Source organism: Rhamphochromis longiceps, linkage group LG7, assembly GCF_057381845.1.
Source record: "Rhamphochromis longiceps isolate RC_006_pf linkage group LG7, R_longiceps_female_GT1.1, whole genome shotgun sequence".
In the NCBI taxonomy this organism is placed as follows: domain Eukaryota; kingdom Metazoa; phylum Chordata; class Actinopteri; order Cichliformes; family Cichlidae; genus Rhamphochromis; species Rhamphochromis longiceps.
In genome coordinates, this window is record NC_140563.1 from 55,775,495 (window position 1) to 55,790,292 (window position 14,798).

General features: G+C 41.0%; 1 protein-coding gene across 1 annotated transcript in view; it reads left to right on the forward strand.

The window, feature by feature from the left end:
• homer1 (homer scaffold protein 1) overlaps window positions 1-14,798 on the forward strand; it is a 30,853-nt gene that overhangs the window by 13,732 nt on the left and 2,323 nt on the right. The window contains exons 2-8 of the mRNA XM_085414422.1: window positions 1,910-2,066; window positions 4,513-4,644; window positions 4,734-4,826; window positions 12,331-12,473; window positions 13,183-13,342; window positions 13,436-13,546; window positions 13,666-13,746. Of these exons, the coding sequence (XP_085270548.1) occupies window positions 1,910-2,066; window positions 4,513-4,644; window positions 4,734-4,826; window positions 12,331-12,473; window positions 13,183-13,342; window positions 13,436-13,546; window positions 13,666-13,746 (877 nt within the window). The remainder of the gene's footprint in view (window positions 1-1,909; window positions 2,067-4,512; window positions 4,645-4,733; window positions 4,827-12,330; window positions 12,474-13,182; window positions 13,343-13,435; window positions 13,547-13,665; window positions 13,747-14,798) is intronic.

Consider the following 14,798-nt stretch of genomic DNA (forward strand, 5'->3'; position numbering starts at 1 on the left):
CAATCTTTCTCCCACATGGACAGTGTTTTCTGACTAATACACCAGGTGAGCAGAGAAGCCAACATATTTAAAAGTCTTTTTTTGTTCTTTTGTCTTTGTTGTGCTGCTGTTTGCTCTGAATATTAGGGGATAACGGATGAAAGCTCATTATCACAGTGGACAAAGGAGGTCTGCTTTCAGCTTTATACCACCTTTTTTTAAATGATGGTTTGTGCAGTATTAGGCTGTGACCTTTTGGGAAGCGACTGAAAGAATGAGTTGTCAGAAATTAGCTTCCTCCAAAGGGTCTGTGTGCTCTCCGATAGAGGCAGAGTGAAGAGCTCCATCATTCAGGAGGGACTCCTTTCAGTCAGTGAACAGAAGTACACAACCAGTACACAACCAGTGTTGGTCTCAGATATTTTTCATTGCTGTCTGACTGTTTTTTCCTGATCTAGGGCACTTTGGGAGAAAAGTAAACTAGGATTTTTGACACTTTTTAAGGACCAAATACAAACCCGATCAAAAGTTTAAGACCACGTGAAACATGGCAAAAAAAAATATTTTGCATGTTTTGCAACTTTCCCTTTTTGAATGTGGTCGGGTTGTTGAACTGCAAAAGCAGGATCTCTTGCAGTGCGCCATCGCTGATGAGGTGGGACGCAGTAAGACAGTTATTTGAAATTTCTTTAATGATCCTGAGGGTTATGAAACAAAAAAGTCAAGTGGAAAACCCCCCAAAATTTCACCAGTACTGAGCTGGGGGATCCAATTGACGGTCCATCAAGACACTGGACGATCCTTGACCTAAATTAAGGCCATTACTGGTGCTGACTGCAGGCCCATAACCATCAGACAGCTTCTGAGACTGGAAGGCTTCAAAAACAAAAAATGTCTTCAAAGGCCTCATCTCCTTGAACGCTGCAGAACTGACCGCTTGGACTTTGCACTTTCAGAGTACCAAACATGGGACATTGAAAGGCAGAAGAAAGTTCTGTTCTCTGATGAGGAAAATATTTGACCTTGATGGTCCTGATGGTTTCCAACGTTACTGACATGACAAACAGATCCAACCTGAGATGTTTTCTATGCACCACAGTGGAGGGGGCACCATAATGTTCTGGGGTGCTTTTTCCTTCAACGGAACCATGGAGCTTCAGGAGGTGCAGGAGCGTCGAACGGCCGCTGGCTATGTCCAGATGTTGCAAAGAGTGTCACTCATGACTGAGGGCCCTCGCCTGTGTGGTAATGACTTGGGTTTTTCAACAGTACACAATGCCTGCAGGTCAAGAGACTTCTTCCAGGAGAATAACATCACTCTTTTGGATCATCCTACATGTTCCCCTGATGCAAATCCAAGTGAGAACCTTTGGGGATGGATGGCAAGGGGCATTTACAAAAATGGACAACAGTTCCACGCAGTAGATGCCCTTCGTGCAGCCGTCTTCACCACTTGGAGAAATGTTCCCACTCACATCATGGAAACGCTTGCATCAAGCACGCCACAACGAATTTTGAGTGATCAACAATAAAGGTGGAGCTACTCATTACTGAGTTCATGTTTGGAACTGTGATTTCTGTTTTGTGGGAGTTTACAGGTTTATTTTGGAGGTGTGGTCTTAAACCTTTGATCAGTTTTTTCAGTTTAAGCGTTGTTTTCAATAAATTGCATGCTCAAAAATTTTTTGTGTCAGTCCCATTTCTTCTTGTTGCATGTTGAAGTTCTACTTGGAACCTTGTTACAATCTAAACATGCAAAATATGATTTTTTTTTGCCATTTTTCAAGTGGTCTTAAACTTTTGATCCGGACTGTATTTCTCTTGTTTTTCCTCTTCCAAACTACTGTTTAATTGAATCGTTCACATCTTTAAGCCATCCTAATCTGAAACTTTTAAACATCCTCATCTGTTTCTTCCTCTCTCTGTGCAGAGAGCAGCCCATCTTCAGTACGCGGGCCCACGTCTTCCAGATAGACCCGAACACCAAGAAGAACTGGGTTCCCACGAGTAAACATGCCGTCACAGTGTCGTACTTCTTCGATAGCACCAGGAATGTATATCGAATCATCAGTCTGGATGGATCCAAGGTGTGTACAAGTAAAGCCAGTTCTTAACCCGACCTGGTACAGGATTGCAGTTTTAACCTATGTTTACATGTTTATCTACATCCTTTTGATTTCATCGAACTTCTTTTACGTGCTTTGCTATAGTAACATTACTTGTTCAGCTATCAAACAATTACGTATTTTTATCGTAGAAATGCTTTCATCCACCACACATTCCACCACCCAAGAATAATTTTTTGGATTTCACCAAAGTGGAAGTAAAGCACTCTTCCGCAGCGTGTCTTTTGTCCCGTCTCCCTCACCCTCAACCAGTCAGTGAAGATGGCCTTCCCTGAACCCGGCTCTGCTGGAGGTTTCATCCTGTTGAAAGGGAGTTTTTCCTTCTCACTGCCAAGTGCTTACTGATACAGGGCAATTTGATTATTGGGGCTTTCTCTGTATAACTTTTCATGTCTTTACCTTACAGTGTAAGGCACCTTAAGGCGATTGGTGTTGTGATTTGAGGCTATGTAAATAAAACTGAATTGAAGTTTTAATTGTATATAAATATATTCATATAAATAATTGGAAACACTGGTTTTCCATCAGTGCATATTCTTTGTGACTGCTGTGCCTCAGCCGGGCCTCTCTCCTAGAGCAGTGAAGTTGAACTCAGGCCCGTCATATCTATGTGGCAGTGATTATTTTAGTCTTGAGATAGGTGCAGGGGTGGAGTTAGCATAGTTATGCAAGAGTCTCTATGGGTGACTAGCAGTGCTGTTGTTGAACCAGCAAGTTAGCTGTGCTGTGCTGGAAATAGCAGCAGTCGGGTGGGCTGGTGCTTGGAGGACATTATTATACAGACAACAAGAAGGATTCTCAGCAGAGACACACAATGACTGGTGTTACTTGCAAAGTTCCAGAGGGAGCAAACTTTTGACATGTTTGACATGTTAGTACACCCATGGATCCTAGAAATACACAAAAAGTGGTTATAACCTGTTTGTTAATAATAAGAGTTTTCAAAACTTTATAGTGAGTTCATCCATTTTTTGGCTTCTTGGTTGCACATTTAATAATAATAATTGCATTTATATAGCGCTTTTCGAGACCCTCAAAGTGCTTTACAATTCCACGATTCATTCATTCTCACGTTCACACACTGGTGGAGGCAAGCTACAGTTGTAGCCACAGCTGCCCTGGGACAGACTGACAGAAGCGAGGCTGCCATATCGCGCCATCGGCCCCTCTGGCCATCACCAGTAGGCGGTAGGTGAAGTGTCTTGCCCAAGGATACAATGACCAAGATCGAACCGGCAACCTTCCGGTTACAAGATGAGCTTCCCAACCCCCTGAACCACGACTATTTTGGTTTACTCAGCAGCAGCAAAAGCAGGCAGATGTTTTCAACAACAGGAAAAAAACTGTCCGACATGCAACCTGCTCCAGCTGCTAGCTGCTGAGCTTTTAACAGCTCAACAAACACAGTCATAATTACTCATAATGTTTCTCCCTCACTGCTGCTGATTGTGTAAATGGGCAACTGTTTGCAAGATCAATTAAAAAGTTGATTTTATGTCAGTAGTTTCTGCTGCCCCCAAGTGGTTCATGAAATTGATATCACAAGCTAAAAACAGCCACTTGCAAATTGTTGACATTTGCCTACCCGCTGTGTTCAAATGCTTATTTTGAAAACCATGAATGTTTGTTTCTGCTCTTCCCTTCTGTTAACTTTTAGAAACCACTGTTATGTGTTACTGTAAGTGTATAACTAATGAGAAACATACATATATATTTGGTAAATCAGCAGTTTTTTCTACCAGGTCAGACTTTTTTTGTAGGTTTATCTTGGGTGTTTGGTGAAGGAGTCAAAAAAGAAAAAGAAAAATCAATACAAAACTGCACTCATAAAAGTTACTTTTTTTAAATCTAAAAATTCCCATGAACCATGAGCAGTCTAGAATGATCCAGCCTTACTTACTCCACTACTTGGGCAGATTCCATCCAAGAACTAGTGCAAATTTTATTGTTTTTATATTGTTTTAAAGACCACATGTACAGACGGAGATACCCATGCACCTCCTCACAGAACCGCTCTTTAAATTCAGTGTCCATCCTGTTTTCCTCTGTTTGTTCATGTGCACTTACAAAGTAGTGGTCACAACACATTGGAGGGTACACATGGCTTCTGCCCCATGATGGTAGGCCACTCCACACTGCCCCGGACCCCTCCTGCTGTAGTGGGCTCATGTCACTCTTTTGGTCTGCGTGCGGCCATCCCTGACCACCAGGCTTGTGCACTTCGATCAGGTTTTGACAGTCTGATGGAGTCATTTCCAACTGCATAAAGCTCAAGAAAAGCAAGCATGCTGATCTTGAGCTGACAGTGATTTCTTTTCTTTAGCTCTAAACTCTCTTTGGCTTGAATAAGCTGTTCATGTGTACATTTGATTATGACGTTCTGTCATGTGCAACTTGTCCCCAACAGGCCATTATAAACAGCACCATCACCCCCAACATGACGTTCACCAAGACATCGCAAAAGTTTGGCCAGTGGGCGGACAGCCGAGCCAACACTGTCTACGGCCTCGGCTTCTCATCAGAGAGCCACCTGGTTAAGGTGAGAAACTGCCGATGCCCTATCAGAAACCAGAGCTCGCTGCTCAGTTGCCAGCCGTGCTGTAGTATCAGTTGTTTCTGTTACTTCAGTTTGCAGAGAAGTTTGCAGAGTTCAAGGAGGCGGCACGGTTAGCCAAGGAGAAGTCTCAGGAGAAGATGGAGCTCACCAGCACGCCCTCTCAGGTAACAGACATTAAAAACACTACCGCTGCCTCAGACCTAGTACCACCACCACAGGTGATGCAGAAGTGCTGGCAACTTGTTGTAATACAAACCCAACTGTTGAGACACTGTGCAAAGTGTAAAAACACAATGCAAGAATTTGCAAATCTTATAATCCCATATTTCCTTCATTATATAACATGAGTGTTTAAACTGAAAAAATCTGCAATTTTAAGAAAAATGCTGGCTCATGTTGATTTTTGACAGCAGAAACACATCTCAAAGAAGTTGGAACAGGGCCGTGTTTGTCACTATGTAGCATCTTCTCTTCTGTTAACGACAGTTTGTAACCATCTGGGAACTGAAATATTAGAGAATATAGACAAAGCTAACACGAGTAAATACAAACTGCAGTTTTTAAATGATGATTTTATTTACCAAGAGAAAAGAGGTATCCACACATACCTGCCCCCTCAATGGAATAACTTGTGCCACTCCTGGCAGCAATAACTGGCAATGAGTCTTTCACGTGACTGTGGAGGAATTTTAGCCCACTCTTCTTTGAAACATTGTATTAATGTAGCTCCATTGGTTTTTGTTTTTCTTCTTAGCCTGTTCAAGGTCATGCCAAAGCATTTTAATCAGATTTAAATTTGGATTTTGAGCTGGATACTGAAAGAAAACCTTCATTTGAGGTGGACTTGCTGGTTTGTTTCAGATTGTAAATTGAAAATGAAAATTCTCCTTCATGATTTTCTCAGTAGACATTAGAAATTGTTGTTCCATACGTTTTGGCGTCCCAGGTCCTAAAGCAGCAAAGAAGCCCCAGACTATCACACTACCACCACCATGTTTGACAGTTGGTATGATCTTTTTATGAAATGTCGTGAGTTTTACAGCAGATGTAACGGGACTCAAACCTACCATCAAGTTCAACTTTTGTCTCATCAGTCCACAGAATATTTTTACAAAAGTTCCCAAGATGTTTGTTGCAAATGTGAGATGAGCTCTTGTGTTCTTTTGGTCAGCAGTGGTTTTCTCAGTGGATGCCATTTTTGCCAGTCTCTGTCTTATACAGACAGAGACTGTTTAAAAAAAAAAAACCCAAAAAGATTGTCATCAACAACTACAGTAATGGAAAAATGTGACTGGTTTCTGAGTTTCACCCCAGCTGTGAAACTCAGAAACCAGTCTTACTTGTTATCATCTATCGTCCACCTGGGCCTTACACAGAGCTTCTGTCTGATTTCTCAGACTTTATATCTAATTTAGTTCTGAGCTCAGATAAAATAATTATTGTGGGTGATTTTAACATCCATGTAGATGCTAAGAATGACAGCCTCAACATGGCATTTAGTCTGTTATTAGACTCAATTGGTTTCTCTCAAAATGTAAAAGAACCCACCCACCACTTTAATCACACTCTAGATCTTGTGTTAACATATGGCATAGAAACTGAACATTTAACAGTGTTTTCTGAAAACCCTCTTCTGTCTGATCATTTCCTGATAACATTTACATTTACAATAATTGATTACACAGCAGTGGAGAGTAGACTTTATCAAAGTAGATGTCTTTCTGAAAGCGCTGTAACTAAGTTTAAGAATATAATCCACCCACTGTTATCATCTTCAATGCCCTGTACCAACATAGAGCAGAGCAGCTATCTGAACGCTACTCTACAGAGGTCGATTATCTTGTTAATAATTTCACCTCCTCACTATGTACGACTCTGGATACTGTAGCTCCTGTGAAAACTAAGGTCTCTAATCAGAAGTACCTGACTCTGTGGTATAATTCTCAAACACGTAGCCTAAAGCAGATGACTCGTAATCTGGAGAAGAAATGGCGTGTCACAAATTTAGAGGATCATCATTTAGCCTGGAGAAATAGTTTGCTGCTTTATAAGAAAGCCCTCCGCAAAGCCAGAACATCTTACTATTCATCACTGATTGAAGAAAATAAGAACAACCCCAGGTTTCTCTTCAGCACTGTAGCCAGGCTGACAAAAAGTCAGAGCTCTTGTGAGCCAACCATCCCTTTAACGTTAACGAGTAATGACTTCATGAACTTCTTCACAAATAAAATTTTTATCATTAGAGAAAAAATTACCAGTAATCATCCCACAGATGTAATATTATCTACAGCTACTCTTAGTACCATTGATGTTAAGTTAGACTCTTTTTCTCCAATTGATCTTTCTGAGTTAACTTCAATAATTACTTCCTCCAAACCATCAACGTGTCTTTTAGACCCCATTCCTACAAAACTGCTCAAAGAAGTCCTGCCATTAATTAATTCTTCGATCTTAAATATGATCAACCTATCTCTAATGATCGGCTATGTACCACAGGCATTCAAGCTAGCTGTAGTTAAACCTTTACTCAAAAAGCCATCTCTAGACCCAGCAGTCTTAGCTAATTATAGGCCAATCTCCAACCTTCCTTTTAGGGCTGGGCCATATTATACCGTTCACGGTAATACCGGTATAATGTTAGGCAACGATAGGAAAATGAAATATCGCGATAGAATGGGAGTAAAACGCGCATGCGCAGTGCCTTTGTTTTCATACGCACATGGCCGATTGTTGAGTGAAACAGATGAACCAGAATTGGTTTGTAAAAATGGTGCAACTTCCGTGATGTGGAACTGGTTTGGTGTTTGTCCGTCAGATACACAACAAAGCACATTTTTTTGCAGAACATGCAAGCGGGCCGTCGTTATTGTCGTATTTGTCGGACTAAGATGCTCTTAAATCTGGGAGTAATCTGGGTCCTAAACTCCGTATGCTAAAGGTCAAACAACACTGCAGCATCACTTAGAGTTAAAAACTGTCTAAATTCTTTCATCTTTAATAAAACGATCAGCATTGCTGCTTTACCAGGTGTAACTATAAAGTTTAACTTCCAGGCATCCATGAAAACAAAAGTTATTACATTTAATGGAGTTAGAAGTTACCAGGAAGCTAGCGGAAGTTAGCTCGCTAGTTTCGCTAGTTACCTAAGCATGATATTGCATGTTCTGACTGAGAGATTTCTGAAAAAAATCAAACGTACAGCTCTGCTATCACTTCCAACATAAATGAAGACAGGAAACTAAACAGCAGTGACGTTTGTAGGGTTACTGAAGTTGGGCTAGCTGGTATATAATGATGTGCTACGTGATCGCTAGCGACACAGCTATGTTAGCATAACATAAACAGTGAAGCTGGAGGACGAACACTAACACTTTTCCACTTATAAAAGTTAACGTGAAGGTTCTTCATGGTTAGAGACAAATGCAATCGCATGGCAGGATGCTGTAAACGGACCAAACTTCAGTCAGGAGAACAACTGAGATAATCCATCCACAATACGAGGTTAGTCATTAATATACTGCAACAACATGGGAATAGAGCAGCTGCCAGAGAATTCAACATTAATGAATCAATGGTACAGAAGTGGAGGAAGCAAGAAGAATGAGTTTAATAAAGTTTGATTTATCTGACTGCTTTGTTTCGCTTAATGTGCCTTATAATCCTGTGCACCTTATGGTCCGAAAAATACCTACTGCACACTGCAGTTTAATGTTGCAAAGCACCTCTTTTTAACTTCAGTGGATATTATACATGGTTATGCTCAGGATGTGTCAGCCCATTTCTACTGGAAATGCCTTTTGGTTAAACTTTCAGCAAGGAATTTGCATTTGCACTGTTACATTTTTATAAAGCTTTAATGTACATAAAAACCAGCTTCTTGTTTAAGTGAAAATAAATGGAAGGTTGTCTTTTTGCGCTAGTAATGTTGTGGAGTTGTATTTTGTCTCGCATCAATTATATCGTCGGTTATATCGTTATCGCAAATTTTCAAATATATATCGTGATAAATATTTTTGGCCATATCGCCCTGCTCTACTTCCTTTCATATCAAACATCCTTGAAAGAGTAGTTGTCAAACAGCTAACAGATCATCTGCAGAGGAATGGTTTATTTGAAGAGTTTCAGTCAGGTTTCAGAGCTCATCACAGCACAGAAACAGCTTTAGTGAAGGTTACAAATGATCTTCTTATGGCCTCTGACAGTGGACTCATCTCTGTGCTTGTCCTGCTAGACCTTAGTGCAGCGTTTGATACTGTTGACCATAATATCCTATTAGAGCGATTAGAACATGCTGTAGGTATTACAGGTACTGCACTGCAGTGGTTTGTATCACATCTATCTAATAGACTCCAATTTGTTCATGTAAATGAGAGTCCTCTTCACACACTGAGGTTAATTATGGAGTTCCACAGGGTTCAGTGCTAGGACCAATTCTGTTTACATTATATATGCTTCCCTTAGGCAGCATCATTAGAAGACATAGCATACATTTTCACTGCTATGCTGATGACACGCAGCTCTATCTGTCCATGAAGCCAGATAACACACCCCAATTAGTTAAACTGCAGGAATGTCTTAAAGACATAAAGACCTGGATGGCCGCTAACTTTCTGCTTCTTAATTCAGAAAAAACTGAGGTTATTGTACTCGGCCCTGAAAATCTTAGAAATATGGTATCTAACCAGATTCTTACTCTGGATGGCATTACCTTGGCCTCCAGTAACGCTGTGAGGAACCTTGGAGTCATTTTTGACCAGGATATGTCCTTCAACGCACATATTAAACAAATATGTAAGACTGCGTTCTTCCATTTGCGCAACATCTCTAAAATTAGAAATATCCTGTCTCAGAGTGACGCTGAAAAACTAGTTCATGCATTTATTACTTCCAGGCTGGACTACTGTAATTCATTATTATCAGGATGTCCAAAAAACTCACTGAAAAGCCTTCAGCTAATCCAAAATGCTGCAGCAAGAGTCCTGACAGGGACTAGAAAGAGAGAGCATATTTCTCCTGTTTTGGCTTCCCTTCATTGGCTTCCTGTTAAATCCAGAATTGAATTCAAAATCCTGCTCCTCACATACAAGGTCTTAAATAATCAGGCCCCATCTTATCTTAAGGCAAGGCAAGGCAAATTTATTTGTATAGCACAATTCAACAACAAGGTGATTCAAAGTGCTTTACAGAGACATTAGAAACAAAAACAAATAAAAAGCATGATTTAAAATTGATTTAAACAAGCAAACAAACTAACTAACTAAACACACACATTTCACACCTGTTCGCGCGATCTGAACCCTTATCGTAAGGGGAGCTACCAGTCCTTCTGTGGACGAGCTACTTTCTATTTTAAATTCCCTGAATTTAAAATACTCTCTAGACCCAGTCTAGACCCAGTTGGGGAGCTACCCAGAGCTCTAATGACCTTGTAGTACCATATCACCCTATTAGAGCACTTTGCTCTCGCTCTGCAGGCCTACTTGTTGTTCCTAGAGTATTTAAAAGTAGAATGGGAGGGAGAGCCTTCAGTTTTCAGGCCCCTCTTCTGTGGAACCAGCTTCCAGTTTGGATTCAGGAGACAGACACTATCTCTACTTTCAAGATTAGGCTTAAAACTTTCCTTTTTGCTAAAGCATATAGTTAGGGCTGGACCAGGTGACCCTGAATCCTCCCTTAGTTATGCTGCAATAGACGTAGGCTGCCGGGGGATTCCCATGATGCATTGAGTTTTTCCTTTCCAGTCACCTTTCTCGCTCACTATGTATTAACAGACCTCTCTGCATTCAATCATATCTGTTATTAACCTCTGTCTCTCTTCCACAGCATGTCTTTATCCTGTCTTCCTTCTCTCACCCCAACCGGTTGCAGCAGATGGCCCCGCCCCTCCCTGAGCCTGGTTCTGCTGGAGGTTTCTTCCTGTTAAAAGGGAGTTTTTCCTTCCCACTGTCGCCAAAGTGCTTGCTCATAGGGGGTCATATGATTGTTGGGTTTTTCTCTGTATCTATGAAGCGCCTTGAGGCGACTTTTGTTGTGATTTGGCGCTATATAAATAAAATTGAATTGAATTGAATTGAATACTTAACTCATGAATACTGACCTAAACTGAGGCAAGTGAGGCCTGCAGATTTTTAGAGGTTGTTCTCCTGGATGAGTTGTCAGTGCGCTTTCAGAGGAAACTTTGGTAGACTGGAACCTTGGAAAGGTTCACTACTGTTCGAAGTTTTCTCCATTTGTGGATAATGGCTCGCACCGTGGTTAGTTGGGGTCCAGAAAACCTGAGTTTCTTTAGATTGTGGTGTGAAGTGTTGCTTTTTGAGATCTGTAAACCTACTTCACTTTGTCAGTTTGTGAATACAATAACTCAAGAACGAAGTGAAAGTGAAAGTGGCCTCTCTAAGAGGATCTCTTTGTACTCAGTCACATTACTGTTACTAGTAAACTTAATTTGTTACAACATGTTCCTCCAGCTGTTTCTTTTGAGTACCCTTAATTTTTGCAGTAGTTTTTTGTGCCCATCACAACTTTCTTTGAGACGTGTTGTTGTCGAAGTCAAAGTGAGCTTGTTTTTTCTTAAGATGGTACATTTTAATACAGTCTACCACCATCACACTTTTTCAGATACTTGCAAGCCAGGCACGTTATTCGTTCCCAGATTTCAGACTCAAGCCCTCTACCAGGGCCTACACTATTAGAAACTCTCCTACAACTTAGTCCAACCAATATAGGGCTGATCACCGTGCTTTACAATGAAATGTTAAACTTGACACGTACCTCCTCATCCAAACTCAAAACACTATAAGAAGAAGACTTAGACTTAGACTCAGATCTGAATCTGCTAAAGACTGCTGTTTTAAAGTATATATCTCTAATATGGTCACCTGTGTGAGCTGTCGGCACAGAGCATCTACTGTTTAAACCTGCTTACAAGGGGCAGCCAATCAGAAGATAGTTGACTAAAAGGGTGCACAAACACCTTTTTTTTGACACAGGGTGAACTTAGGGGCTGCACAAAGGGTCTGTATAAGATAAGATGATTAAGTATTATTGTGAATCATGCAAAGCTATCAATTCTTAGGTATCTCTATGAGGTGAATGAGAAGTTTCTTTCTTGAGATATTACACATTGTATTTGCTAATATTTAAATGCTACCATTCTACTTGGAGAGCCCTAACTGTGGAAATCGCTGCTGTGTTTGCCGTGTTTTGCTTTTTTGTGTTGTTCTTGGCATCATGTCCACGTTATGCTGCTGTAGCCACTAAGCTAACACCTTGTGTGGCCTGTTTTGCCTCCTTTTGCTCTCCCAAACGATTCATCCTCAGGGTGGCACCGTAAAAAGGAATGTGTTGTCAGTCAACAAACCTGTTATAAAGAAGGTAAAGACAAATGGAAGAAAAATTACTTTGTTGTCTCAGATCTGACAGCACCTTTTCCGAGTCTTCCCCGAGTGTTGACACAAACTGGCGTCTTTGTATCCCCCTTCCTGTTTCCATCACCTTCCGCCCCCTAAGCTAAGCTAACTTGTCGTAGCTTCTTATTTAGCTTACAGATGTGTGTGGTGTCACTCTTTCAGTCTTAACTCTCAGCATCAATTTCTCAAAGTGTTGAAGTGACATTTTTTTTGTTTGTTTTCTTTTGTTTCTTTCACTTTCACAAATGTGCCAAATCAGGAGTCAGCCCCAGGTGATCTGCAGTCACCTTTGACCTCAGAGAGCATCAACGGTACAGACAATGACAGAGTTACACCAGATGCACCTCAGCACCCCGAAGCCAGAGCAGAGCCTTCCCAGAATGCACTGCCCTTCTCACACAGGTAAACCAAAGTTCACTGGATCGCAGAAACAGTCGCACTTCTTGTTTAGTAGCGTGTAACATCACTTTTCAGCACTTTATTTTAGTTCAGCTGGGTCTTCATTCATATTAAACAGTCTGGAAGCCTGAAACACAAAGAATTATTCATGGTGGTCAGCTCTAGGGTGCACAGAGAGAAATATTCTGTTGGTTTTGTAGGGCACCTTTTTTCACAACACGCACACTTGAGTGGGAAGATTTATTCTTTATTTTTGAAGCCTCTGTGTAAATGAAAGAAGATGAATTTTCATGGTAACCAAACAGAATCAGCTGTCAAAGAATTATTATTATTATTTTATTACATTTAGCTGTTTTTGCCTGAAATTCCCACATGATCAGCATCTTTGCTCATCCCACCGGAGCACTCCACAGATGCCTTGTTAATTTGTATTATGGTCACAGCAAGCTGAGAAATACTGCACTTGTACATCAGCGCACAGTCCTGGTCCAGCCTTTGATTGGCTCTTTGGAACGGGACAGCCACCATCTTTTCTCTCATAGATTTCCGTTTAGAATAACACGAAGCTGAAAATAAGCACGCATCTACACACCTCATGTATAGTAATAATTACACCAAATGCTGTTGAAAGTCACTGTGGGCTTAAGAACATTCTGAAGGGCGTTTTTCACCTTTTTCCAGTTATTCCCTTTCCTCCTTTGTCCATTTTCAGTTCATCCAGCATTAATAAGCACTGGGAGGCAGAGCTTGCGGCGCTGAAGGGGAACAATGCCAAACTGACGGCGGCTCTTCTTGAATCTACAGCCAATGTCAAACAGTGGAAGCAGCAGCTGGCAGCCTATCAGGAAGAAGCTGAGAGGCTACACAAACGGGTATCACTCTGTCCCTGCACACAGGAAAGTACTCACTGCGTGATCCCATTTTACCACGTCTGAATGCTTTTTCTTTTCCTTTTTGGATTGCAGGTGACGGAGCTGGAGTGCGTGAGCGGCCAAACGACGGGGATTAAATCTCAAAAGACTGAACTCAACCGAACAATAGAAGAGTTGGAGTTGGCTTTGAAGGCTAAAGAGGAGGTACAAGGAGTGCTTGTTCGTCCTACTGGGTTGAAGTCGTGGATTTTGCATGCCTGGACTTTGATTGGTGCGTTTACCATCTGTTCTGAGCTGTACACTCTTTCTGATCATGCTTGCAGGAGTTGGAGAGACTTAAAGCAGAGGTGGAGAGTGCCAATGAGTTTAGGTCCCAAAGAGATTCCCTCACACAGAGGCTACAGGTGAGTATTGCTCAATGATCATGTGTTGCATAAAGATTAATGCAGTCTGTAAATAGTGAGTAAGAAAGAGCAAAAAAAGGACTCCATCTATAACCATCCCAAGTCCAGGAAGTGGTGCCAGATGGGTTGCAGACTTGTCTTTTCCTCATAATAACATCAACAAATATAATAAAATCAATCAATTTGTGCATTATATTAATTTTTGTGAAAACTGCTTGACCACACAGTAACAGATGTTAATAAAACAGTTACAAATGTGATTCTGTCTTTGGAAACCAGGTGAGGGGTGAAGTGAACTTTTAACGAAGGAGGAGCTTGTTTCAGACTGTATTTAGTATAAATATTTCAAAAATTCACCGTATATGTAAAACATGGATTGTGGACCAGTATTTCAGCGTCTTTTGGCGGTTGCTATCTTTTTACAAAACCGTATTTTTTAACCAACTGGCGCACAGAAGTGCCAAAAACTGCACTTCCTCCATTGGCCACTTAAGTCAGTCCTCATAAAGTATCATGGCTAACTTTACAGCATTAGAAAGAATGCTTATAGCCTGGTAGAGATTAATTTGCAGTGCATCCAGATGTTGGAGTTAGGGGTGTGGCCACAGTGATTGACAGGTTTTCTGATACAGGCAGTTGCAACTCTACGTCTGCAAGCCCCTTGGCTGTGTGGGTGGTGGTGTTGTGTTTTGGTGCCGCTTAATGGCATTATCTGGCCACAAGTGATAATGCCATTACCTGTTTAGTGTTACAGCCTCACTGTGTATGATTCTGGATACTGTAGCTCCTCTGAGGAAGAAAGCCTCTAATCAGACATACTCCAGTCCATGTCACAAACATGTGACTTAAAAGCAGATAACTCGAAAGTTTGTTGCTCTATAAAACGGCCCTCTGTGAAGCTAGAACGTCTTATTATCCCTCACTGATTGAAGGAAATAAGAACAACCTTTGGTTTCTCTTCAGCACTGTAGCGATATATTCCTTTAACCTTAATGACTTCATGAATGTCTTCACAAATGAAATTTTAACCATTGGAGAAAACAATTATTTAT